We start from the raw sequence: 26,984 nt of genomic DNA on the forward strand, positions 1-26,984 counted from the left end.
GACTCTGAAACTGTTTCTCTCTCTCCCTCCCTCCCTCTTCCTGGGTTTAAGCCCCTTGCCTCTGGAATAGCTGAAATTACAAGAGCTACCGCCCAGACCCAGGTAGCTGTGGCACTTAAGGGATCCCAGAGTTTGGAGATCTGGGATCAGCCACAATGTCTTAGACATAGCTTCACTGGGAACCTCAGGTCTCAAGAGTGGAGAGTCCTGAGACTGAGGGCGTGGCTTAGGCAGGTAGACTCTTACAGGGTCAGAAAGGAGTTTAAAAAGTCATCCTGGGGCTGGTGAGCTGGCTCAGTGGTTAAGAGCACTGACTGATCCTCCAGAGGACCCGGGTTCAATTCCCAGCACCCGGGTCCTCTGGTTAAAAAAAAAAAAATCATCCTGGCCGGGTGGTGGTGGCGCACGCCTTTAATCCCAGCACTCGGGAGGCAGAGGCAGGCGGATCTCTGTGAGTTCGAGGCCAGCCTGGTCTACAAAGGGAGTTCCAGGACAGGCTCCAAAGCTACAGAGAAACCCTGTCTCGAAAAACCAAAAAACAAAAACAAAAGTCATCCTGTTTTCATAGTGACTTTGAGATCAGCCTGGGATACTGATAAGTTCAAAGCCAGTCTGAGCAATTTAGTGAGATCCTGTCTCAAAATAAAAGGAGAACCAGGTATAGAATCTCTATGACCCCACCACCAAGAAGGCTGGGGCTAAAGGATTGATCCAGACTAACCTAAGCTATGTCTTTTAAAAAGTATGTCTTTTAAAAAGTATGGGGCTGAGTCGGGTGCTGGTGGTTCACACCTTTAATCCCAGCACTCGGGAGGCAGAGGCAGGCGGATCTCTGTGAGTTTGAGTCCAGTCTGGTCTACAGAGCGAGTACCAGGACAGGCTCCAAAGCTACAACAGAGAAACCCTGTCCCGGGCTGGAGAGATGGCTCAGAGGTTGAGAGCACTGGCTGCTCTTCCAGAGGTCATGAGTTCAATTCCCAGCAACCACATGGTGGCTCACAACCATCTGTAATGAGATCTGGCGCCCTCCTCTGACATGTGGGCATACATGGAAGCAGAATGTTGTATGCATAATAAATAAATAAATCTTTAAAAAAAAAAAAAGAAACCCTGTCCCCAAAAAAGCAGTGTATATGTAGATATGTATATATATTTACACATACACACATATGGGGCTAAAGGGATGGCTCAATAGTCACAAGCACGGACTACTCTTCTAGAGGACCTGGGTTTGGTTCCCAGCATTCTGCCGCAGCTCACAACCAACTGGAGCTCTAATCTGGGTACCATGCATGCACGTGGTGCACAGACAAAAGCAAGCAAAACACCTTTATATATAGTATAATATTTTTTAAAGAAGTATGTGTGTATTGGGGGTGGCTGGGGAGATGTTCAGTCAGGGAGTAAAGGGCTAGCTTCAATTCCTGTCACCTGCATAAAGAGCTGGGTGTGGTGACATACATTTGTAATCCTAGTGCTGGGGAAGAAAAAACAGGTAGGACCCTTGAAGGCCACCCAGCCTAGCAAAATGGGCAAGCCCCGGGGTCCTGGAGAAAAACCTTGTCTTTAAAAAAACAAAAACAAACAACAAAAAAACAAGGTGTGCTGGGCCGTGGTGGTGCACACCTTTAATCCCAGCACTGGCACACCATGGCACACACCCACATGCATACAATGCCAACAAAATAAGGAAGTACACGTGTAATAAAAATAATTAAAAAGCGGAGCAGGCAGCTGAGGATGTGGCTCAGTTGGCAGGATGACTGTCTCATCCCACATACATAATGGGCGGCCAGATGGGATGATGAGGGACTTCATCTCAACGACAAAGCTGGAGACTGATCAACAGTTAAGGCGCTTGCTGCTCTTGCAGAGGATTGGAGTTTGACCCCCAGCACCCACACTGGGTGGTTCACACCTGCCTGTAACTCCAACTTGAAAGTACCCAACACCCTTTTCTGGTACCCCCACACCCCCACATGGACATCCTTAGCTGGAGGGCCTTGGATGGATTCCTAGACCACCCTATCTTATGGAATTGCGAGGGAGAAAAGCCAGGGTTGCTGCCCTGTGGGCATAGCTGCAGCTCCATGAGTGGATGCTGTTGCTATGGTTACTGGCCAGGCAGAGCACTTAAAGGCAATTCAGCTCCTAGGAGAGGTGCGGGGATATAAGAACAGGACCTGTCCATCTCTGACATATGCAAAAAGAGACCTAGGATCTACTCCCAGGCACAACTGTGCCCCCCACTCAGTGGGTGTTTCTCTCTACCGCGCCCCAAACGCTCCTTATGGCCTCTCTTCTTCATGAACACAAATTCCACCTATTCAGAAACATCTGATATTTATTTCTCAATATTTAGATAATCTTTTCTCTCACAAATCGAATAAACAAAGAGAAGGGGAGTATGTTCGCCTGGTCTTGGGCTTCCGAGGTGACAGTATGGTCAAAGGTCTCCTCACCAGCAACTCTGGCCCGATGGCCTTGAACCCCACCTGCCAACCTTCCTTAAGAGTGAGTCGGGGGCTTTCTAAGGATCTGGGGCTCCCCTGCCTAGAGGGGACTTCGGGCGTCCTGTTTGAGGCCCTGCAATGGATCGGAGTGATGGGATGTGTGGAACGCGTGGGACCGCATGTGGCGCCGCCTGCGCCTCTCCTGCCTACGGGCCAGCTCTCTCAGCTGTTTGCGAATGACCCAGAGTACCAGGTACACTTCCCGCAGCATCTCAGCTTCCGGCGTCTCCAAGGCCGACCCGCTCTTCATTCGAGAGGAAATTGACGCAGAGCTCATAGAAGACTGCAAAAGAAAGAGATGTGGGGACATCAGAGGGTAGAAGGACCGGCAAATAATAAAGGGTTCATCTTGTTCTACCTCCTCCATCAGATTAGTCAGGCACCGCCTGCTCCGGGAAGTCTCAGCTTGCATTAGGGACGGTCCTTCCTACCCTTGTGTTTGCCCGTGTTCCACACGTTTCTTTCATTTTCTTTTTTTTCCTTCCTCCCTCCCTCCTTCCCTTCCTTTCTTCTTCTCATTTAGAGGTAGGAAAGTCCAGACTTGAAATTGCTATGTAGGCAAGGGCTAGAGAGATGGCTCAGTGGTTAAGAGCACTGGCTGCTATTCCAGAGGACCTGGGTTCAATTCCCAGCATCCACATGGGCGCTCACAGGGGAGCTCACAATTGTCTGTAACTCTGATTCCTGGGGATCTGACACCTTCATACCAATGCACATAAAATAATGTCAAATTAAAAAAAAGAAAGAAGTTGCTGTGTAGCCAAGGGTGGTCTTAAATTCCTAATCCTTCAGCCCCTACCTCAACTACCATGTGGTGCTGAGGATGAAACCCAGAGCCTTGTGCTAGGCAAGCACGGTAAGAATTGAGCCATATCCAGCCGGGCTGGTTTTTGACAGTCTCACATAGCCCAGGATGGGTTTGAACTCATAATCCTCCTGCCTCTGCCTGTGAGCACTGAGATTTTAGGCACTGACCATTTTCCCTTTTCTTCTCCTCTCTCTCCTTCCTCTCTCCTTTTCTCTCATTCACATCCTCTTCCCTCTCTTCCTTAATCCATTTTTTTTCCTTTCTGTTTTGTTTGCTTTTGAGACAAAGTCTCATCTTGTTAACCCAGGCTGGCCAGGAACTCACTTTAGAGCCCCAAACAGGCACCAGACTTGAAGCAGTCCACCTGCCTCTGCCTCCCAAATTGTGGGATTACAGGTCTGAGGCACCTGGCTTGTTTTTTTCTTTTCTTTTCTAAATTAAACTTTAGATGCTAATAGATTGGAATGCACGTGTGTATGTATATATGTATGTATGTATATATACACACACATATAGTGTATATATAATCTAAGACCCTTCACCTATTTTATTTCAGTAGGAAAATTTTGTGCAACATCGGAGTAGAGGAAATAGCTTAGTGGGTAACGTATTTACTATGCAAACATCAGGGCCCGAGCACTGATCCCCAGCACCACACAATAAACTGAGCACGACAGTGCATGCCTGCAACCCAGTGCTGGAGAGATGGAGATGGGTGGACCACAAGGGGACTCTCCGGCCAGCCATTCTGGGGGCAATTGTAAGCTCCAGATTCAGCGAGAGATGCTGTCTCAGAAACTAAGGTGGAAGCCGGGTGTGGTAGTGCACAGAGCCCCAGCAGTCGGAAGGCAGATCTCTCGTGAGTTTGAAGCCATCTTGGTCTAGTCTACATGGAGAGTTCCAGGACAGCCAGGGACACAGTGAGAGCCTATCTTAAAAAGGAAAAATAAAAACAAACAAACAAAAAACAGAGTAATAGAGGAAAATACCCAACGTTAACCTTTGGCCTCCACACAGGTTAGTGCACCTGCACACATACAAGGGCACTCTTGCTCCCTCGTGCGTCCACACAAGCACACAAGCACGTGCAACAGCAGCAGTAACAGCGCCAATTATATTGCCTATGGGAGAGTGCTGGGGTCATATCTGAACAAGGTGCTATGCTATCTGTGTATGAGACGGTCAAAATTTTGAAGCCTGTAATTTATCCATAGGGTATTATCATCCCTGGGACTTTATTCGGAAATCCCACGTTTTACGAGATCCCTAGTTTGTTTCTCTCTCTTTCTCTCTCTCTCTGGTTTTCAAGACAGGGTTTCTTTGTGTAACAGCCTTGGCTGCCCTGGAACTAGCTCTTGTCAACCAGGCTGGCCTTGAATTCACAGAGATCCTCCTGCCTCTGCCTCCCAAGTGCTGGGATTAGAGGCACTCTGGAGGCAGAAGCTGGTGGATCTCTGTGAGTTCAAGGCCAGCCTGGTCTACACAGTGAGTTTTAGAACAACCAGAGCTACATAGTGAGACACACACACACACACACACACACACACACACACAAACCCACACCCTCTCCACCCTCGCTTTGAACAAAACAAAAAACCAAAACAACAACAGGGGGTGTAAGATGCACATGAGTGCAGTACCCACAAAGGCCAGGAGAGGGCAGTGGATCCCTGGAGTTACTGACGGTTGTGAGCTGCTCTAGGTGGGTGTTGGGAACCAAACTGGGATCCTGTGCAAAAGCAGTGTGCATTCCTTAAAAAAAATTCACTGTTTATTTTATGTGTATGAGTGTTTGCTTATGTACATATGCACGTGTACCACATACCTGCCTGGTGCCTGAGAAAACCACAAGTGAGCATCAGATCCCCTGGGACCGAAGTTAGAGATGGTTATGAGTCACCATGTGGGTGCTGGGAATCAAACCCAGGTCCTCTGCAAGACCAGGCAGTGCTCTTGGCTACTGAGCCATGCCTCCAGTCCACAGACATGCCTAGAGCTACTTGGATTTCCTTTGTGTGTGTTATGTATATGCACACATGTCTGCTTAATTCGACAAAATTTTATCACCTATGCAGAACTGTGTGTGCGTCTAACAACGGAAATTGAGATCACCACAAGAATTGCTGTCATTACCCTTTCGTTGTGAAAGCAGTCTCAAATCAGTGGGCTTCTTCCCCATCACTGTCTCCTTCCTCACTACCCCCAGCAGGACTAGGGATTAAACTTGAGACCTCCACATGCTAGGCAAGCACACACCACTGACTACAGCTAATGTCCTTTTATGACCCCCTCCCAATATGGCACCTGTACCACTAAATCATGTGTAGGTCCTCAATTTCTACATTCTAATCATTCATTTGTCTTTGGTTTTTTAAGACAGGGTTTCTCTGTGTAGCCCTGGCCATCCTGGAATTTGCCTTGTAGACCAGGCTGGCCTCGAACTCCAGAGATCTGCCTGTCTCTGCCTCCTGAGTGCTGGGATTAAAGGTGTGCGCCACCACCGCCCGGCTTCTGTAGCTTACTTTAATGAGAAACCAGAGATGTGCCTCAGTGCAGTGCTTGCACAACAAACACAGGGCCCTGGGCTTCACCCTAGCACCGCGGGAACTGGGTGTGGGGGTGCACACTTGTAACCCCAGGAGAGGGGTATCAAGAGACTATCACAAACTACATAGTAATGGTGAGACCAGCCTGTAGGAGACCCCGCCTCAAAAAACTTAAAAAAAATAAATATAAAATGGTTGTGCCACTCCTGTTTCAATATCTTCAAGGCTCTTGTTCTCATAGACAAATTCAAATTCTACAACCCGGCCATCTATCCTGCCTTGTCGAAGTCGGTCCTTGGCTCAAGATCACTGCATTCTCTTCCATAACATAGGCAACTCTCCTCTCCCACCCCGACTCCCATGCCCACATCTCTCTGCCTCTCCCCACACCCTCACCAATGCACACTTGCTATTCTTTCTTCCTGGAACAGCCACACACACACCCTGACTTCTTCCAACTTCCCCTTAATTCTCCTCAAGCCAAGAAAACTCCTTCAGGCCTCAGTTTCCCCATCTCTTCATTGCTGGAAGCAGTCTTTGATGCCCCATGCCCAGTTCTTCATAGGATCCCCTCCTTCGGTACCCAAGTCCTCTCTATCTTCACTCTCACTCTCCTGGGGTATCAAACCAACGTGACCTGTTACGCTGTCTGTGGCCTCCCTGGTCTGGGTAAACCTTGCTCGCCACTGTCTCTTCAGGGCTTTACGACAGAAGAGGTGCCGCAAATGACTGAACAAGGGGATGGAGGAAGCCGGGGATGGAGCTTAGTTGGTAGAACACTTGTCTAACTTGTCTAGCATCCATGAAGCCCCGGGTAGCACTCGCCAGTAATCCCAACACGGAGGCGCTGGAGGCAGGAGGGTCCCAGGCCAGGAAAGATGGCTCGGTTGGTTTAGTATTTACTGTGTGAGCATGAGACCCGAGTTCAGATCCTCAAAACCTACGTTAAAAACTGGGACCGCAGCACGTGTACCTGTCACCCTGGCACCCCAACAGTGACGTGGAAGGACACAGAGGATCCCCAGAAACTCTCGGGACAGGTAGACTGTCATCTACAACAGTGACAAGAGACCCTGTGGAAGGGATGGAGAGATGGTTCAGTGGTTAAGAATACTTGCTGATCTTACAGAGGACTGGGGTTCAGTTCCCAGCACCCACAGTGGGAGGCTCACAACTGACTGTAACTCCAACTACAAGGGATCTGACTTCCTCTCCTGGCCTCCATGGGCACCTGCATACACATAGCATGCATGTGTATAAATAAAAATATATTAAAATAAACTGACAAAGAGATGCCACAGGCATGCTAGGGCACAGGTGCGGCTATACTCATACACACAGAAATTTTTTTTTAAAGATTTATTTATTTATTATGTATACAACATTCTGCCTCGATATATGCCCACACGCCAGAGGAGGGCGCCAGATCTCAGTACAGATGACTGTGAGCCACCATGTGGTTGCTGGGAATTGAACTCAGGACCTCTGGAAGAGCAGCCAGTGGAGTGCTCTTAACCTCTGAGCCATCTCCCCAGCCCCCCACACAGAATTTTTTTAAAAAAAGAAAAGGAATTTGAGGATTAGGGTTTAGCAGTAAGCGCTTTTAATCCCAGCACTGGGGAGGCAGAGGTAAGAGGATCTCTGTGAGTTCAAGGACAGCCAGGGTACGTGGCGAGAACCTGTCTTTAAAAAACCAAAATAAGCGGGGTGGTGATGGTGCATACCTTTAATCCCAGCACTGGGGAGGCAGAGGCAGGTGGATCTCTATGAGTTCAAGGTCAGCCTGGTCTACAAAGCAAGTTTCAGGACAGGCTCCGAAGCTACAGAGAAACCCTGTCTTGGGGAAAAAAAACAACTAAGATAAATAAACAGAATAGAAATCTTGGGGCAGGAGAGATGGCTTAGCAGTTACAAACATTTGCTGTTCTTGCAGAGAACCCAGCACCTGTACCAGGTAGCTCACAGCCACCTGCAACTCCAGGTTCCAGGGGTTGACAACATTTTATGACCTCCTCTGGACAGCTGCACATACATGGTGCACATTCAGACAAACAGGAATACACATATACACATAAATAACATTTTTAAAGATAACCAGAAATAAATTTAAATAGGAATTTCTGGCTATCCTCAGCTACATAGCAAGTTCAAGGCAAACCTGGGCTACACAAGACCCTGTATCAAAAAAAAACAATGGTGATGGGGCTGGGTGGTGGTGGCGCACACCTTTAATCCCAGCATTTGGGAGGCAGAGGCAGGAGGATCTCTGAGTTTGAGGCCAGCCTGGTCTACAAAGTGAGTCCCAGGACAGCCAGGACTGTTACACAGAGAAACCCTGTCTCAAAAAAAAACAAAAACAAAAAAAAAAAAACCCAACAAAAAGACACCAACAAACAAACAAAAAACCCAGTGGTGATGGAGAAGGGACAGAGGGAAGAATGAGACCCAGGCCGGGGGTGGGATGGTACTCACCTTCCACTTACACAATCGCCAGCCAGACTGCAGCGCCGAGACCATCAGCGTGGAAACCGAGTGGACTACATTCTGGGACAGCTGCATCAGGGAGCGACTCTTGCGGGGTACAGCGGGCATGTCCTTGACAGTGGCCAACACAGAGGGTTCAAGCACCCCTGGGCAGACATCCAGGTCAGAGACCTTGGGCTCTTTGTGGGGTTTGACCATCTTTGAAGGGTCAAAGTCTGAGGCAGTCTTCTCCTTCAGTGAATGTTTCTTGGGCTGATCGGGCATGCTTGGCTTGGTTTTATATTTCCAGAACTGGACCTGAGAAAGAAGACACAGGGCCGGCGAGACACCTCAGCGGGTGAAAGCTCTACCAGGTAGGCTTGAAAACCTGAGATGGGCCATGGCTCCTACAATGAAAGGAGAAAACCAAATCCCCAAAGTTGCCTGCTGACTTCCACACTCCATGATATGTGTGCAACCCTCTACACAGAACAATAGAAATAAGGCACAGAGGAGAGAGAGAGCAGACCCCATGGTAAAGACAGCAAAGCCAGACATGACTGTCCTACCCCATGTCTCAGAGCCCCTTCCAAGCCCTCTTAAACCCCTACTTCCTGCCCTGTCTTGTTTAGCCATGAGACTGAACGGGAGGAACAAAGTGGTGAGGGTTGCTATGGCCCAGATACCATGAACCAGAAAGCTACGGCCCAGATACCATGAACCAGAACGTCCATCTCATGGCCGTGGTGTGTTTGTGGAACTCACCCAGCTGGTCATTTTTCGCCAAATTCGCCTAACCCATTTCAAGAATCTCCTGACCACGGCCATCTCTCCAGACACCACACGTCCAAAGTATGATGCTAAGCCAGCATTTGGGGTTTGAAAGGGAAAATGGTTGTAGGCCAGCGGCCACCACCAGAGAGAATCTGTGGGTTCTGGGGAGCTTCAGGCACAGTACTGAAGGAAGAAATAAGAAATCCGAAGGGGGTGTGCCCCCCAGTGACTCATGCCCGGCCCTTCCTCCTCTCCCTGAGACAGGGAGAGGAGTCAAATGGATGAGAACTTAGAGTCAGTGAGTGTTCTAGATCATTGTGAGACCTGTCTGGCCCCAACCCCCCAAGGACCTTCTGGGGCCTTCCGAGTCAATCATTGATGACCTTGTCCCTTCTGGCTTGAGATCCAGGATAATCAAATCGACGCTGATCAAGAGCCCAGATACATTGTCTGTGGAGTTTGCTGGTTAATCATTACAACAGTCCTTCAAGGTAAGTACTATGGAGAGCGAATATGAGCTTCACAGAAAGTGGATCTGAGAGGGCTGGAGAGGTGGCTCAGCCATTAAGAGCACATGCTGCTCTTCCAGAGGACCAGGCTCCCAGCCCGCATCACCCACATGCTAGTTTACAACTATCTCTAGCTCCTGTTACAGGGAATCCAGCACCCCCTTCAGGTCTCTGTGGGCACCGTGCAGCCACACAGTGCAGACGTACGGGCAAGCAAAATACCCAGCGCGCACACACACGCACACACACTAAAGATAAAACAGAAAACTAAAATGGGCATGGTGGTATATGCTCAGAATCCCCACACTTAGGAGATGGGGTAGGAGGAGAAAAAGTTAAAAGCCAGTTTCAGCAGGTTAGGGTGATGGCTCTGTTAGGAAAAGGGACCGCGTGAGTTAGCATGAGGACCAGACCTTGGGTCCCTGGCATTCTGCGGTGAACTAGTGGGGTCACAGAGACAAAAGGACTCCTGGGGCCAGTCAGTCTAGCTCCATCAGTTAGGACCAGGTCCAGTGAGAGAGCCTACCTCAAAAAATACTGTGGGCCAGGCATGGTGGCACACCCCCTTTAATCCCAGCACTCGGGAGGGAGGCAGGCTCTCTGAGTTTGAGATCAGCCTGGTCTACAACCAGGGCTGCACAGAGAAGGAAAGCCTGTTTCAAAGACAGACAAAAATAAAACCTGTGGGAAAGGGATTGAAAAAGACACCCAAGGTTAATGTCTGGCCTCCACACGCATGTGCACACAGATACAACTCAAAATCAGCCTCAGCTAGTCAGTGAGTTCAAGGCCATCATGGGCTAGGTGACATCCTACATCAAAACAACAAAAGGCTGAGGTGACAGTTCAGTGGGTAAAGCGCCGACCATACAACCCTAGTAAGCCGAGCTGGGATCCCAAGAACCCAGATACAGTAGCACGCATGTCTGTGATACCAGTGCTCCCAGAAGGAAGCCAGCAGCAGGACAGCCAACCTGGCATCCACAACGGTGAACAGAGAGACCCCATCTCAGATGGGGTCAGAGGTGAAGACTGATACTCAAGTTTATCCTCTGGTCTCCACGTGAATGCCATGTCACACACAGACACACACACACACCAAGGACCAAAGCTCACTCAGCAGTAATGAATACCTGTAATTCCAGCACACAGGATTAGGCAGGCGTTCAAGATCATTCTCAACTATATAGTAAGTTTGAAACCAGGCTAAGCTGGCCTACACGAATGAGACCCTGTTTTCTTTCTTTCCTTCCTTTTTTCTTTTTTGGTTTTTCAAAACAGGGTTTCTCTCTAACTGTCCTGGAACTCAGTTTGTAGAGCAGGCTGGCCTTGAACTCACTGAGATCCGCCTGCCTCTGCCTCCTGAGTGCTGAATTAAAGTTATGAGCCACCACTGCCCAGCTGAGATCCTGTTTCAACTACCACACCCTGAGTCAGAAAAAGATATGAGGTCCAATCCGCTGGGCTGCCTCTAGTGCTCCTCCTTGATGGCCAAAGGCAAGACTTTCTCCCTCAAGGCTCTGCTATTGCCTTTCTCTCCACTAGATGGGGTCCTTCTCCTTGGCTGCCTCCACCTGACTGGGATAGAAGCCCCGGAGGTCGGTCCGGGAGGAGCCTGCTCACCCACTGGGCTGAGTTCTCATCCAGCCAGGGGTGGGGTGGAAGCCAAGGCGGCCTGCCAGGCCTGGCAAGGGCACCATGTGCCCAAAGAGCCTGGCCCACACCCAGCCTTAAGACAAGGGGCCCATTCAAGGTTCCCTGCCCTGCCTCCAAGCAGCTACCCGGATCCAGCCCACAAGAGGGGACACACTGGGAAGCTGGGGGTGGATCCTCACACTCACCAAAGACTTCATTGTTATCCCCCCCTCACACCACCAACCACCAGCACGTGGGTAGACACCGCCCCCTACCTCTTTCCTTAGGCCAGCCTGCCAGGCTTTCCAGGGGCCAGGATCATTCCTGCATTTTCAGCCACCTTCTCCAGTGTGGACCTGGGATCTTCAGGGATACTGTGTGTGTCTCTGTGTGTGTGTGTCTGTGTATTGGGGGATCTGGACACAACACCACATCAACCTCCATATTCAAGTTTCTTCAGATTTTTTTAATTATAATTATTATTTTAATAACAACCTGAATCCCAAAAGTTGAAGATACTGTCCATACACCCTCCCCTAGGCAGAGGAGAGGGAGCGCTTGGAGGGGACAGGGTAGGGTGGGGGCGTAGAACCCAGGCCATCTACTGCTGGGAGAGGGGGTCCCCAGAACACTGATACCTAGGGAAGAAGGAGGGACTTAGGTTCTTTCATGGATGAGGGGCTCCCGATAAGCACCCCCCTCCTGGGCCGTCCCCTCTTCCTAAAAGGCCTGGGGACTCTGGGGAGAACCAGGTGGGACGGGACAGGCCAATATTGAGCCTTCGACTCCCATCCCTGGGCGTTGGGGTTGGGTGTGGGCATTTAAAGCTACATCGGAAAAGGGGGCAGGCAGCTGGCACAAGGCCCAGCAGCCAGTGGCAGCCCCCCAAAGGCACATTGTAAGGGAAAGGAGGCTCAGATGGAAGGCCCGTTAGGTGCAGAGGGCCCAAGCTGTGGAAGTCCCGAGGATGGCAGCTGGGCCAGCTGCTCCGGGCTGGCCAGGGCACGCAGCAATCCATTCTCTTGCTCCAGGGCAGCATTGCGTTCTGCCAGGTCTCGGATCTGTTCCTTCAGTACCTCTACCTCTTCGCGCACGGCAAACATGAGGTGGGACTTCACCAAGTCCTGGACCCCGGGGACAAACAGACCTCATCAGGCCTCCCAAGCCACCTCCAACTGCATCTCCTACCCAGGCACCTCGACGGAGTAGTTATGAGATACCCAGTCCCCTTTCCCCAATGGAGGGGACAGAGGATAAAGGAGGACAGGGACAGCACGGGGGTCAGAGGACGAGGGACAGGACTCAGGCAGAGATGGAGGGTGACAACAGGAGTTTGTATTCCTGGGTAAGGGGAGAAGAGAGATGGACAGAGGGGCTGCCCAAGGGGCTCCTGGGACCCAAACATCTTTTCTTACCATGGCTTGTTCAATCTTGTTGTCGATGCCAACCAGGCTTCCGGAACCACTGGAGAAGACACGGGGAGGTACAAGTTGAAGAGGAGGAGCCCCAAGTCAGCTCTGCTACTGCCTTCCAGGTGCTCCTTGCTCTAAAGGCCCAGCCTACACCCTACCCCGCGCCCTAGGTACCTGTGACAGTAGAGGATCAGAGGGAGGAGGCTTTTGTCCATCCCCCGGCGGGATGAAGGTCTCTGCCCAGATCCCCCCAGGCCCTGATGGGTAGGAGCTCCCAGTGCCCCTCGGATGGGGGATGACCCCCGTGGGGAGCATGGGGAAGACACACAGCCCCTTTTTCGGGGTGCCCCTGGCGCCATCCCCACTACTCGAGTCTCATACGATGATACCAAGGACTTCACGGAGACCCCAGGCTGGGACATTCCTGAGGTAAGCATCAGCATCCACTCCCAACCCCAAGGCTGTGTCAGAGGGAATGCCTGGGGGGCTCAGAGCCCCCCTGGGCAGAGGAGCGTCTGGTGGATGCCAGGCAGGCAGAGAGGAGTCAGGACCCACCAAGTGCTGGCCTCAGAGATATACACCCTGCCCTCCCCCTCAGGGCAAGGCGCAGCTGCTATTGGTTCCTCAGGGACACGGGGACCCCCTCCCTTGGCTCCACAGTGGGCGGGAATTCCCAGACACACATGGTCTGTGCCAGTGTCCCCTTCTCACCCTGGCACCACTCCCAGACTGGAGGGGAAGGGGAGGTGAAGTCAGCTGGTGAGCCTTGGGTGGAGGAGGGGTTACGAGGCAAGGAGGCGGGCGTGGGGAGGGGCTTGAAGGCGAGAGCCTAGGAGACCTGTCCCCTACCTATGCCTTCCTTTCTGTCCTGTCTGGACTAACCACGGCCCGCCTCAGCTTTCCCTCAGGGAGAGCAAATAGACAGGGGGTGGGGAAAACGTATTTATGAACACACCCCACCTAATCCAAAATATATACATCCTGGGTGGCTCTTGCAACCCAGGGCAGAGGGGCCCCCACTTCCTTCAGTGAAGGAAAAAAATTAGGAATAGTTTCCATAGCGACAGAAAGCCCCTCCTCAGCCGGGCGATGGTGGCGCACGCCTTTAATCCCAGCACTTGGGAGGCAGAGGCAGGTGGATCTCTGTGAGTTCGAGACCAGCCTGGTCTACAAGAGCTAGTTCCAGGACAGGCTCCAAAGCCACAGAGAAACCCTGTCTCGAAAAACAAAAAACAAAAACAAACAAACAAACAAAAAAACCCTCCTCCAAGTCCCGGCGAATCAAAGGCAGTCTGTATAGGATCTGAGACTTGGATGTGGAGGTTTTGGAATGGGTCAGGACTTAAGAAAAGGCAAAAGGAAAGAAAAAAAAAAGGCTGACACGGGACATTGGATAGAAGAGCAGAAACCTAAATCAGTAGTAAGGCCTGGCTGCAGTTTGGTCTGTGGCCACCAGAGGGCAACTCATGGCTGGCTCAAACGCCCCAGGGCTCAGGCTCCTGACTGGCACCAGGTCAGAAAATCTAGTATCTAGTTCTCTCTCAAGCCCCTCTGGTCACCCAGGACTTTCGAGGATCCCCTTGCTCTGCTCCGGCCTCCAGTATCTCCTCTTTGACCACCAGAGACGGGGGGAGGCAGGCTCTTGTTTCAGTTACCTAAACCTCCCTTCTGCTTCCCTTGGGAAGCAGGGATCTCCAACCCTGCTCCCTCCCAGAACCAGGGTGCACACTTGGCTCCATTCATAGATAGCTGGCTCTCTTGTAGTCCTTCTCACACTGGCTGTGAGGCCCCAACCTGCTTTCCTACTATACTAAGTCCAAGGTGACCCTTGCAGGAGGCCCTGCTATCAGAAAGGGAGCTGGGAATTTTCCATTTCCTGGCCAAGCTCTGAGTGCAGGAGGTGCTGACAGGTAGGACAACCATGGGGGTGACCGGGCTAGAAAGAGCTGAATAGCTGAATATTAGTGACTGGGGACACCTGGAGCCCCCAAAGGGACAGAGAACATGTGTAAGGATGGAGGGAGATGGACAGAGGGCTCATGGGTAAAGGCTCTGGCCACTACCCCTGACAACCTGAGCACCATTCCCAGAACCTACATGGTGGAAAGCAAGAAGAGCAAGCTGTCCTCTGATCTCCACAAGCCTGCCATATTGCACCTGGGCACACACGAGTGTGCAAGCATACAAAGTCACGAGTGACACACACACACACACACACACACACACACACACAATGGAGGCAGGAGTGCCAACTCGCCAGCGTCAAATCTGTTCTCAAGCCATGCCGACCCACAGTACCTGGGAGGAGAGCGGGCTATAGAATTAAAAACCCGACACCCTTCCTCCAATAGAGCCGCCAAAGATGGACAGATGTACCAGAAGAGAGGTGTCAGCCCTGCTTGGCGGACACTCAGGCAGAGGTGCCAAGTTAAATCTTCTGCCCTTGCCAGAAATAAAGAAATAATACAACCAGCAACATTTGTTGGCCGACTGATGCCTATCTTGTGTTTGTCTAGAGCCGTTTTTGAGAGCACTTCCCCTATGCCGTTCTAGCCCTAAAGACTCACCGGGATGAGGGCTCTGGCAAGGGCTACCCTGGACTTCTCGGGCAAGGCTGGGGGCAGGAAGGGCAAGTGCCACAAGTCGCTACACAACTTTGTGTGCATGAGAATGAGACAGCGCCCCAAAAACCGGCACAATTTCCAACACAGGCCTGGCCATGACTTCAAAGGGAAATGGCGCCCCCTGGGGGTTTTCTGGTGCACAGTGAACTGAAGACGCGACCTCTCAGGACCCTTGGGAAGAGGGCAGCTCTTGAGGCGGGTCTTTGCCTCTGAAGGTCAAGTGTTGGGGACATTCAGATTCTGGGGATATTGGCCAGTTTAGCTCCCGACGTATGTTCTGGGCGCATTCAGAATCTGGGCCTGAGGCCAAAAGAGTGGTATCCAGCACTCCTGTCTACACCCTCTCCTAGATCCAATTCTGTGGTGCCTCTGGGGGTAGGCAGAGCAGCTCTGGCAGGGAGGGAGAGGGGCTGGCTGCCTGCCCCAGTTACGGAGCTGCCCCTGCCTCTGTCTCAGCAAGAGGACGTCCTAAGGACCGCTGCCAGCTGCCACCGCCTGTTCTCTAGGGACACACACATTCCAACAGGAGACTGTGGTTGCAGAGCGAGACCCAGGTTCACTGACTGAGTGACCTTCTGACAGCTAACAAAACCCTTTCCTCTCACCCCACTGCTTTCATCTGCAAAATGAGGGATCACGGGACTGCTTTTAAATTCATGAGGTAAGCATGAGGAGGGGTCAACCAGATGGCTTAGCCGGTAAAGATAATAATTATCCACAGATAATAATGACCTGATTTGGACCCTCAGGATCTAGAGGGTGGGAGGGGAAAACAAACCGTTCTGACCTTTGACCTCTCTGTCCACACAGTGGCACGCATCTACGCTAACGTGTACATATAAACACACATTCACAGATAAATATGTGAAAAAAAATTAAGTTAGCGGGGACCAGGGAGATGGCTCTGTGGGTAAAATGCTGTGATAAAGACATAAGAACCCAAGTTTGAGGGCTGGAGAGATGGCTCAGAGGTTAAGAGCACTGACTGCTCTTCTAGAGGTCGAGTTCCTGGGTCCAGGGGTCCCACACATGGTGGCTCATAACCATCTGTAATGAGATCTGGTGCCCTCTTCTGGCCAGCAAACATACAGATAGAACACTATACATAATAAATAAATAAATAAATAATAAGTCTTAAAAAAAAAAAAACCAAGTTTGAGCCCCAGAACTCAAGTTTAAAAAAAAAAAAAAACAAGGGTAGTGACCCATGGTCATCATCTCAACTCTGGAGTGACAGAGAATCCTTAGGTCTCGTTAGTCAGCCAGACAGGCTGATTCATTGGGACCCAGGCCAATAGCACACATACACACACACATACACACACACGCACACAGTGCCTGAGGTGTAACCATCAAAGCTGTCCTACGTGCACCCACACAGGTGCACACTCTCGTGCACACAAATGCGACACGAATGCACATATGCGAAAGAGGAACACTGGAGAGGCCCCGTGGGGCAACACGCCTGTCATCTCGGTTCCTCAGGAGGCTAAAGGAAGAAGAGGACATTAAAAAGCTCAAGCCTGCCTGGGCAACTTAGTGAGACCCTGTCCAAAAGTTAAAAACCAAAACCCGAGGAAAATAGGGAGGGGTGGGGCTTTGGCGTGGAGCTCAGTGGTTGTCTCTGCTCACACCTCCAGGACAACAAAAAGCCAAAAGCAAAGCAAAATAAGAAACAGACAACAAAAAGAAGCACTAGACCCAGAGGAAAACACCAGACAAAACTACGGGGCTTTTTCCTACATGGCCTTGAACCATTAACAAGCCTGATCACTCATTCAGGCTTGATCACTACTATCTCCCATCCAGTGTGGGATCACAGACCTTCCAAGCACAAACAGTCTGAATTCACCAGCACCCTATTTTCCCATCGCAGACAAAAGCACTGGGCAAGCACCCCAGCTCCTCAGTACTTAACACCATTACCCATTTTCCCCCTCCAAAGGGAAATGTCCTGCCACTTGGAACCCAGGAGACACACCAGACAGGTGAGGTGGGGTCTACCCGGCCCATTCCTAGGGGGTAGAGGATGGCCCAACCCAAACCCGCTGGCCCAGCAGGGTGAGGCATGAGGGGCTGGGTTGGGCCAAAGCCCCAGAGCCTTGAAGGCTGGGAGCAACCGGTCAGACTAGGGCGTGCAGAGGGGGTGGGACAGAGATGGGAGGAGGGGACCAGTCAAAAGAAAGTGTTATCGCCGCTTCAACAGGTAGAACCCTTTGTGACAGAGAAAGTCAGAGGCTAGGCTGAGACTGGGGTAGAGGAGGGACATGGAGCCTTTTTGCCAGGGAACTTCCAAATGGGGGGGGGAGGGGCAGCGGGTGGGAAGTGCTGAGAATAGCATCCCAGGGGGGCAGGTGACTCTCTGGCCCTGGCTGACCTCACACCTCACACATTCCTGAGCCAGCTGGAAGGCAGTTTAGGAGCTACCCTGCCTTTCCCTGCCCAGCCCAGCACCAAGCCCTTGTCCCCCAGCTTACCTATTCCTGGCCACCCCTTTCTCCTTCCCTGTCCGTCCCAACTCTCTCACCAGGCCTCAGGCCTCTTTTCTTCCCTGGGCCTGGGTCTAACTCCAGAGTGTGGCAGCACTGAGGAGGAAGGTGAGAAGCTACAACCTGCATCTACGGTCTTCTGGAGACACCTGCTCTTTTAGTACCAGCTTTTCATTGCCTTTGCAACAGGAAGTCCCTCCCTTCAAGGGACTCCAACAGGAAGTCCCATCTCTCCTGGAGCTCCAATAAAATTGGAGGCTTGCTAGGTCCCCTGCTCCTAGCTATGACTACAAATATTGGAAGCAAGAGTGGGCCCACCATGCCACCAAATGAAGCATCCACCCCCAACAAAGCCAGCAGAGCTGCTTTCTCTCTGCTGCCCCTTTGCCGCCAGGCACTGCCGAGAGGATGTGGATGTGGTAGGCAAGCTCCTCCTAGGCCTCTTTGTCACATCCGCTGAGAGGACAGAGCTTTACATCAATTCCTTCCTTCCTCCCCTCCCACCGCCTTCTCTTTTTCTTTCTTCTTTTCTGTTTCTTTGTTTGTTTGGTTGGTTTTGGTTTTTTGGATACGGCTTCATATGTTCTCGGCTGGCCCTTAGGCTGGTTACACAGTTGAGGATGACCTTGCAGTTCTGATCCTCCTGCCTCCACCCCCACCCCAGTGCTGGGATCATAAAACGGGCACTATCAACCTAGTCAATGCAACCGCCTGGAATCTGGGGCTTCACACAGGCTAGGCCAGTTCTCCACCAAGCAAGCTACTTCCCAGACCCCAGCATACAATTTGATGTTGCTGTTCTGTTTTGTTTGCAGACGGTAGAGCAGCTCTGGAATTCACTATGTAGCCCAGGCTGTCCTGGAACTCACTCTGTAGATCAGGCTGGTCTCAAACTCAGAGATTCGCCTCTCAATTAAAGGCATGCACTACTACACCCTGCTCCAGGCTGGTTTTAATCCATGCTGATCCTCTTACCTCAGCTTCCCCAGTGCTGGGACTACAGGGTTGAGGTACCACACTCAGTGTCTCCCACTATTTTTTTTGAGACAGGGTCTCCTATATAAGCCCAGGTTGGCCTTGAAATCCCACTCCCCACTTCTGAATTCTAGATCACAGATGTGCACCAAAGGACCAACCACACTGGGCAGGCAAGACTTCCTTGGAATTAGATATTCTTGGACCCTAATGTGGTCTGCATAGATTATAAAGATGTCATGTCACAGTCATGAAGGACACGAAAGCATCCTTTTTCCCCTTGGTGATGGGAGCAAAGGGAGATGCAAATGAAGAAGGTATCAGTTGCCTATTCATTATATATATATGTTGGGCTTTTTTTTGAGAGAGGGTATGATATTGTCTATACTGGCTCCGAAGGGTTTGTGCAGCACTGGAGATTGAACCCAAGGCCTTGGGCACGCTGAGCAAGCACTCCACCTGCTGAGCCACACCCCCAGCTGTCTCTGCCTGCCCCCTCCACATTTTCTAGTTTTCGTTGTTGTTGTTTTATCTTGTGAGACAGGGTCTGTCTGTCCTGGAACTCGCTCTGTAAACCAAGCTGGCCTGGAACTCACAGAGATCCACCTGCCTCTGCCTCTGCCTCCCAGAGCTACCATCACCACCTTCCCCACCCCCGCTTTCTATTCTTGTCTCAGTATGTGGGCCAATGGATTTGATTCCTAAGGCTGGGAGATGACCTCTAGATCTGCAAGAGCTCTGAAGTCTGACAACAATGACTCCTTCTAACTAAAAAACTCTGACTTCATAGTCCTGAGCCCAGGAGGACCACCCAGCTCTCTCCACAGAAAGGAACTGGGTCCTACATGAACTTCACCCAGCGATTATACCCTTGCGAGATTCGTTTGCCAAGTCCCTGTCCAAGTTCATTTAGGGAGAGGGGTATATACCAGGGAGAGCCCTGCAGGTATGACACTGGGCGTCACCCTCATGTCTCCCAGGACACAGAAGGAGCCCACCTACCTGTCGTCATCACTGTCCAGGTGACCACTGATGGCCAACATGGAACGAGCCAGGCTGAGGCTCTGGGCTGCTGCGGCTCCAAAGGGGTCTGGAGACTTGTGGACCAGGCTGGCATCGAAGTAGAGGGCTGGGGAGTTGGGGCGGGAGTCGATCGGAGGCACCTGGAGGCAGAGGAGTGGGAACCATCACATGGGATGAGGGCTGGGGCCACGGCTCCGTTGGCAGAGTGCTAGCTTAGCATACCAGTGGGCCTCATCCCCAGCACTGAAATAAAAGGAGTGGAATGGGGAAGGGGGACACTAGGGACACAGTTCAGTGTTGGGGGAGGAGGAGCTCTTATCTAGGTGTCTTCTTCCCTTTCCACTACTCCCACCTCTTCCTAGCCCTAAAGCCCTTCCCTCTTCCAGACTTGCTAGACACAATAGGCAGGTACTGGGGGGAGGTGAGACAAGGGGTATCTAAAAAGGACACTCCTTCTCACCCTCAGCCAGGACTCCCAATAGAGAACACTGTACTTAGACAGTGAGCATCTTTTTTTCCCTTTTTTCTTTCTTTCTTTTTTTTTCTTTTTTTTTTTTTTTTTTTTTGGTTTTTTCGAGACAGGGTTTCTCTGTAGCTTTGGAACCTGTCCTGGAACTAGCTCTTGTAGACCAGGCTGGCCTCAAACTCCAAAAGATCCACCTGCCTCTGCCTCCCAAGTGCTGGGATTAAAGGCGTGCACGACCACCGCCCAGCAAGTATCTTTTCTGAAATAAGGTCCGCTGTAGCTCAGGCTGGCCTCAACCTATTGCTGAAGATGCCCTTGAACTACTTAGCTTCCTGTCTCCGCCTCCCAGAGGCTGCAGCTGTAAGCACCAGACGCTAGGACCAAACTCCTCTGCATATGCTCAGGCAAGCGCTAGACTAACTGAGCTGCATCCTCAGGGCTCCTCCTGCCCCAACCTTCTTTTCTGTGAAGAAATCTCACTCTGTAGCCTAAGCTGACCCAGAACCTGCTAAGTAGGCCAGGCTGGCCTTGAACTTGTCCTCCTGCCTCCAGCTTCCCCCAGTCCTGTGCCTCCTTGAAACCCACTCCTCCATCAGTTCCTTACAGAGACACTTCCTCACTGCTTCCTGGTCCACTCAACAGTTTCATTTTTTAGAGAATCTAGTGGGATTCGAAAGTTAGAGGTATTTATTGTGTCTCCCCTGCTGGAAGGTGAATTTGCTCTGTGGTCTGCAGAAATGAATGAACCCTCAGAAACTGCATCTCCACACCCCCTACCCCCCCACCCCCGGAGGTGGCCTCCTCTCTCCAACTTCTAGGACTAGGGATGAGATCCAAAGACTCTGCCTTTCTGGGGGTGGGGTGGGAGCTCTGCGAAAATGGGAAGGGAGGGCGGGGCCTGGGTATGGGGCTCCTGAACCCAACAGGCAGCAGCTGGGAGAGCAGCCGTCAAAGGATAGAGGTGACAGGAACTGGACAAGAGGCCTCTGTGAGGGCCCCCCCCCCCCCCCCGGAGAGTCTCCACAGTGGTTAGAGGTGCAGAGTGCGGGAGAGGGGGCACCGTCGCCACTCACCCCTGTCCTCCTCAACTCCCCTCAGTTTTGAGAGACCATGGGACCAAATGAGGGACAAAGTCTGAGGCGGGGAAAGGGCGGCAGTTACAAGCAGACAGGAAATGATCAGGGCAGATTGGGAGGAAGGAAGGGGGGTTGGGGGTACTGTGGTGAGAGAGACAGGGTCTACAAACCTAAAGGAGGCTCAGGCCAGGCTTCAAAGTAGAGCAAAGAGGGCCGTCGAGACGGCTGAGGGAGTAGAGGGGCCTGCTGCCAAGTTCGACAACCTGAGTCTGATCTCACACAGCAGGACATACATGGCAGGAGGACTGACCTGACCCCCAAGTTGTCCTCTGACCTCCACGCGCATGCCAAGGCATGCATGTGCCCACACACGCTCACACATAAATTAAATAAATGTAATGAAAGTAGTGTAAAGAGCCACAGACAAACTTGCCCTAAGAGAGTAGGGACATAGACCAGGCCAACGGCAGTTTATCCAGGAGACCCCCCCAAAAAAAACCGAAAAACAACAACAAAAAACCCCACCCCATTTCAGAAAGATGGGAAGTTTCGATGGTGAAATGGCAAGCTGAAGGCCAGGAGAGGGTGGGAGAGCTGGTCTTAACCAGTTCTAACAAGGCTCGGGCTCAAGATATTTTTACACTGTGGTTTGAGCCCATGGCCAGGAAGGGACAGAACCTTCAACCTCACACCCCAGCCTCCTCCTGGCAGCCAAGGTGTTATTTTCTCCACAGCAGAAACATCCAACTCTTTCTCTCATCCCTAAGTATTCGCTCAACCTCCTACACACACACACACACACACACACACACACACACACACACACACACACAGGGAGTCGGCATCCTGCCCCCAGCCCAGACTTGCAGGCAGCTTCCTCTTTTGGAGACAGGAAGCAGAAACAGAGGATTTAACCCCTTGCCTCCTGCTTCCCCACCTCCCACCCCATGGTTGCTGAGGTCACCCCATCTGTCACTCCTGGAGAAGGCCAGGTGCAGGGTACTGAGATGACTTAAATTAAAAGAGATACGTGCTTCCCCGACCCCAATTCCTCAGAGAAACTGCAACAAGGCAAAAAACGGGGGTTGGGCTGGTGGCTGGTGGGAAGAATAAAGACCCAGAGGAATGCCTACCTTTTATGGCTGCCCCAAAACCCTGCCAGCTCCTCCCCTCCAGCGCCTAGCCAGTCACCCAGCCAGAGCCTCCACCCTCATCACCTGGAGCCAGAGAAGGGAAAGGCTCAAGTGGGCAGGCCACATATGCCACAGGCTTTATGGAAACAGTCAAGGCCGAGGGCAACAATTTAAAGGCCAGAGAGAGAGAGAGAGAGAGAGAGAGAGAGAGAGAGAGAGAGAGAGGAGAAAGAAGAGAAAGGAAGGGAATATAGAAGGCAGGGAAGCTGGGAAAGAAAAGGTTTTCAGTGTACCAAATGCTGAAAGGGAAAAGGGACTTTCTGCCCTAACCAATAGGTGACAGAGGAGGAGGGAAGGACAGGATGGAAGTGGAGGCAAGGAGGCCCAGGATAGAAGTCAGGCAACAACTGGGTACAACAGGTCCCGCCCCCTTCCGGGGTCTCCCTGACCCTGAAAACCCGTTCTCTTACCTTCCCCATCTCCTCTGGACCAACTAATTCCATCCTCAGCCGAACTGCTCCATCTCTTCTCCGCGACAGTGGAGGGGTTCCGGCTGCTGAACCCCCAGACTCCACTTCTACCCTCAGAGAGGGTTGGGGCTGAGTACCATCTCCAGTCCCAGGCCCTGGGGGGCGTTGCTGGGGTGGAGAGGCCGACAGCGGGGGTGTCTCTACCTTGGCCTTGCCAGGCCCTGCCAGCTGGCCCAGCCCCCCTGTGAAGGAGCGGGCCTGTGGTCCAGGAGAAGTGGGGGGCGGGCGGAGCCAAGAGGTGGGGCCCTGAGACAGGCCTGGCTGTGGAATAGGGGTGCTTATGCCCAAGCTAGCCAGCTCCAACCTAGAATCCAATGATCTGCCTCCGGTGCCTCCTGAGGCCCCTCGAATTCCCTCCAGAAGCCGGCCGAAGCTTGGGGGCTCCAAGTCTCTCTCGTAAACATCCACACACGTCCACCGACCTCGACGATAAGGCTCTCCCAAGCCTTGGGGCAGCTTCACCACCCGGAAACGGGAGGCAGGGGCTCCAGGTGGCGGGGAGCCATTCCGGGGGGTGCCCCTGCCCCCTGGATCAGGGTTGGGTTCCCCATTGGGGAGGCGGGGCGGGGGCCCAGCGGGAGCTGGTGGGGCAGGGGGATCCGAAGCCCCTGGGCTTCCTGGGCCCTCATAGTCCGTGGTGACGCTGGTGATCTGAAAACTACTTTTCTTCTTACCACCACTCATGGTCCCTGGGGCTCCGGACTAGGTTCGGGTGGGGGAGGGGCTGGGCTCCTGCAGAGGGGCTCAGGCACCTCTGGAACAAGGGGGCCACATGGCAGGGACATCGGGGCCCCTGGGGACGTCTGGGTCCGACATGGCAGGAGGGCCTTGTGGGAACTGGGGGTGCCTGGTTAGTAACTGGAGTACGGGGGGGGGGGAGGTGGTGGGAGGGGGGAGGGGGCAGAGGCAGGTTTTTCCTGCTGCTGTCGCTGCCGAAACCCCAGAGCTGAGCTTGCAAACTGTAAAGAGAGAGAGAGAGAGAGAGAGAGAACGTGAGCAAAAGAAAAGCAGGGGCCAAACCACCTCCGGGGCTTCCTCTCGGGGGAGCCGACTGGGGGAGGAAAATGAAAGTCACTAGAGACCCAGAGACAAGTAGAGATGACAGACTCGAACAGAGGGGACCGAATTCAGAGCACCCAGAACAGGAAGAAGCAGCTGGGACCCAAAGTTGGATATTTCTTGCTTGAGATCCAAAGTCGTCCCCAACACGGGTCTCCAGGGCCAGGGGCAAAGGGGTGAACCGGCTCCTCCCCTGAAAGGGCCACCCTGAGGCCTCGGCTGGGCCTCAAGCCCACCCCACCCCCACCGACTCCCCCATCGCTGGTTAGGCACTGCCCGCCAAGCCAAGCGCCCCGCCCAGCCCGGGAGTCCTACCTACCTCTCGGGCCTCGGCCACCGAGCTGAGCTGGAGAGAGGACCTGGGGACTAAAGACGTCCTTTTTTTTTCCCCTAGGGCCTCTTGGGCCCCCGGGCAATGCAGGCCACGGCAGACGGCAGTCAAGGGCTACCTAGTGCTCCCCGGCGTCTGCATCTCACTCTGCCAGGCATCCCCGTGGAAAGTTTGCAGTTGAGACGAGAAGAAACCGGCGCGTCCACGGCGGAGCCCAGGCTCGGCCTCGGCTAACACTCCGCGGGTCTTCCCGGTCGCTGTGGGAGGGGGCGGCTCAGCCCCCCGTCGGCTCCAGGTCCCTTGAGTGGCTCTCTCAAGGCTCCTCCCACGTGGCCCCACTGGATGTAACTCTGGGCTCCTCTGCTCCGCTCCGTCTCTGTCTCGGTCTTGGCCTCTCTCTTTCTGGGCTGTTGACAACCCCCACACCAGGAAGTCCTGCCTTCTCGGGCCTGCTCACTGCTCCTCTCCTCCTCCTTCCCCTCTTCCTCCTCCCTCCTCCCTCCTGAGGCTCCGTGCCAGCTGGCCCGGAGCCAGGCCTGCCACAGCCGCAGCCGCAGCTTACAGTTGCCGCCGCCGCCGCCGCCGCCGCCGCCGCCGCCGCTGCTCGCTGCTGCTGCTGCTGCTGCTGCTGCTGCTGCTGCTGCTGCTGCTGCTGCTGCTGCTGCTGCTGCTGCTGCTGCTGCTGCTGCTGCTGCCGCGGCCCCAAACTGGCTGCTTTAACCCTACACCTGCCGGGACCCAGCCAGCTCTTCCTCGGAAGGAGGGGCGTGGAGGGCGGAGAAAAATAGGAGGAGCCTGCGGGAGGCCAGGGATTCCCTTCTTGTAGGCTGTTGCTGCCATTGGTCCGCAGGCTCGCCAAAAAGAGTCGCGGGGAACGTGCCAGACGAGTCCTAGGTACCTGGCGGTCCTTAAATACCTAGTAAATATTACCGAGTGGCTGTGGTTGTCACAGAGTCACTGGTTTTCACCATAACTTCACGAGAAACTTCCCCTCCCTACCCTTTTTCAAAAGCGGGTGGTTATGAAAAATTTTAAACATGCCCCAAAGTAGAGGAAATAGGATAATGAACGCCCACGCACGCCATCATGGACTTGTGACAATTATCAGCTCTACCCAATCGTGTTTCATCCCTCCAATACCTTTTGCTCGGATCCTGCTGCAGTCTTTGATTTTTTGTAGCGTGTGTCTGTGTGTGTGTGTGTGTGTGTGTGTGTGTGTGTGTGTGTGTGTGTGTTTGCATTTGGAGGTCAGCTTGCAGGAATCGGTTCTTCCTCCATGTAAGTCCCAGGATGGAATAGTGCCAGCCATCTGGTTTAGCGGCAAGTGCCTTTACCCACTGAGCCATCGTGTCTATACTGTTCCTGTATTTGTCTCATTGTTATATGTTGAGGGGTTCACGACAGGGTTTCTCTAAGCCCCGACTGTCCTGGAATTCGCTTTGTAGACCAGACTGGCCTTGAACTCAGAGATCGGCCTGCCTCTGCTAGGATTAAAGATGTGCACCACCACAGCCGGGCTCTGTCCCTGTATTTGAAATTCAATCTGTGATACAGTGTTATTCCCTTTCTTAGACCAGGAAATGGAGAAGCAGAATATCTAAAAAGGCTATTGGTAGTAGGATGGAGGCCTCTGTGGCATATGTGCGCATGCGTGTGCAATTGCACACACCTGTGTGTTTGTTAGCTAGAGGACCACATTGGGTGTCCTCTATCACTCTCCACCTTATTCCTCTGAGACAAGGTCTCTCCTGAGGGAAGAGCTTGGCTAGCAGCCAGCAAGCCACAGTAATTCTGTCGTCTCTGTCTTCCACAGCACTGAGGTTATAGGCACATATGGCCATGCCTGGCTTTTTACTCGGGTGCTGGAAGATTTGAACTCAAGTCCTCACACTTGTGCAGCAAGGCGTTTTACCTGCTGAGCGCCATCTCCTCAGCCCCCAACAGGTATCGCTACAAAGTCATCTATGTTCTCCTCTGTTCGTCAGCTACACACAAAGGTAGATCTGAAGATGAGCTTGCTCGACTGTATTTCCCCACTATGGTCGGACACGTGCCTGTGACCACGAAACTACCCCACAGGTGTCCCTGAGGACCAGTCCCAGCTGGCCACAGGCATAGACCCCCTCCCCACCTCCTACCCTTTCCCTCTCCCATACTATCCCTTGATCATTATGAGGGAGAATTCACACACACAAAGGGTCTGCTCGGTGCCTGGCAAGAAGAAACAAACTCCCAACTGCCATTTTTCTGTCTTGGCACTGGTAACTGGCATTCTGAGTGGGAGCCTTTCATCCAAAGCAGGATCGAAAGGCGGCATCTGCTGTCACTCGGGAGTTGGGAAGGAGATGGGTTCTCATTAATTTTACTCAAACAAAACTGTTCTTAAGTCCTAACTGGGTGTGGCAGTACATGTACAAGTCCATAAACCCCAGATCTTGGGAGGTGACCTAGAGGCAGCCGCAGCTACGTGAGATCCTGTTTTCAATAGCGGCAAAAAGACAGATGACAGACAGACGGAAAGAAGGGAGAATCCTCGGTTAGGCTGGGGGTCTGGTTTTAGTAGGGTGCTTGCTTCATATAAATGAAGCCTGGGTTCCATCTCCAGCACAAGTTGGCCA

The 26,984-nt window shown here is 52.4% G+C and overlaps 1 protein-coding gene across 2 annotated transcripts; it reads right to left on the bottom strand.

Annotated features, from left to right (window-relative positions):
- Window positions 1-2,420: 2,420 nt before the first annotated feature.
- Tsc22d4 (TSC22 domain family member 4) lies at window positions 2,421-24,803 on the bottom strand. Of its 2 annotated transcripts, XM_041648723.1 has the most exons (6): window positions 24,355-24,803; window positions 22,917-23,935; window positions 19,751-19,911; window positions 12,664-12,712; window positions 8,340-8,648; window positions 2,421-2,796 (listed from the first exon to the last, which is right to left on the bottom strand). In XM_041648723.1, the coding sequence occupies exons 2-6, from the start codon at window positions 23,658-23,660 to the stop codon at window positions 2,554-2,556; spliced, it is 1,506 nt and encodes a 501-aa protein (XP_041504657.1). In that variant the 5' UTR covers window positions 23,661-23,935; window positions 24,355-24,803; the 3' UTR covers window positions 2,421-2,553. The 2 variants fall into 2 exon arrangements, with proteins under 2 accessions (XP_041504657.1, XP_041504656.1); XM_041648722.1 differs by lacking the exons at window positions 2,421-2,796; window positions 8,340-8,648 and adding an exon at window positions 11,694-12,372 and having other exon boundaries at window positions 24,355-24,781.
- Window positions 24,804-26,984: the final 2,181 nt, after the last annotated feature.

The sequence above is a fragment of the Microtus oregoni genome, unplaced genomic scaffold, assembly GCF_018167655.1.
Source record: "Microtus oregoni isolate MIOR12 unplaced genomic scaffold, Mior012 000003F_ref0000135, whole genome shotgun sequence".
NCBI lineage: Eukaryota > Metazoa > Chordata > Mammalia > Rodentia > Cricetidae > Microtus > Microtus oregoni.

Bases quoted from the DNA above. Each gene is read 5' to 3' on its own strand.
- Tsc22d4 (XM_041648723.1), bottom strand. From the start codon at position 23,660: ATGAGTGGTGGTAAGAAGAAAAGTAGTTTTCAGATCACCAGCGTCACC. The intron at 19,912-22,916 runs GTAAGAGAACGG...CTCTGCCTCCAG, and splicing joins GTCCAGAGGAGATGGGGAAG to GTGCCTCCGATCGACTCCCG. The intron at 12,713-19,750 runs GTAGGTGGGCTC...TGTCTTCTCCAG, and splicing joins CTGGACAGTGATGACGACAG to TGGTTCCGGAAGCCTGGTTG.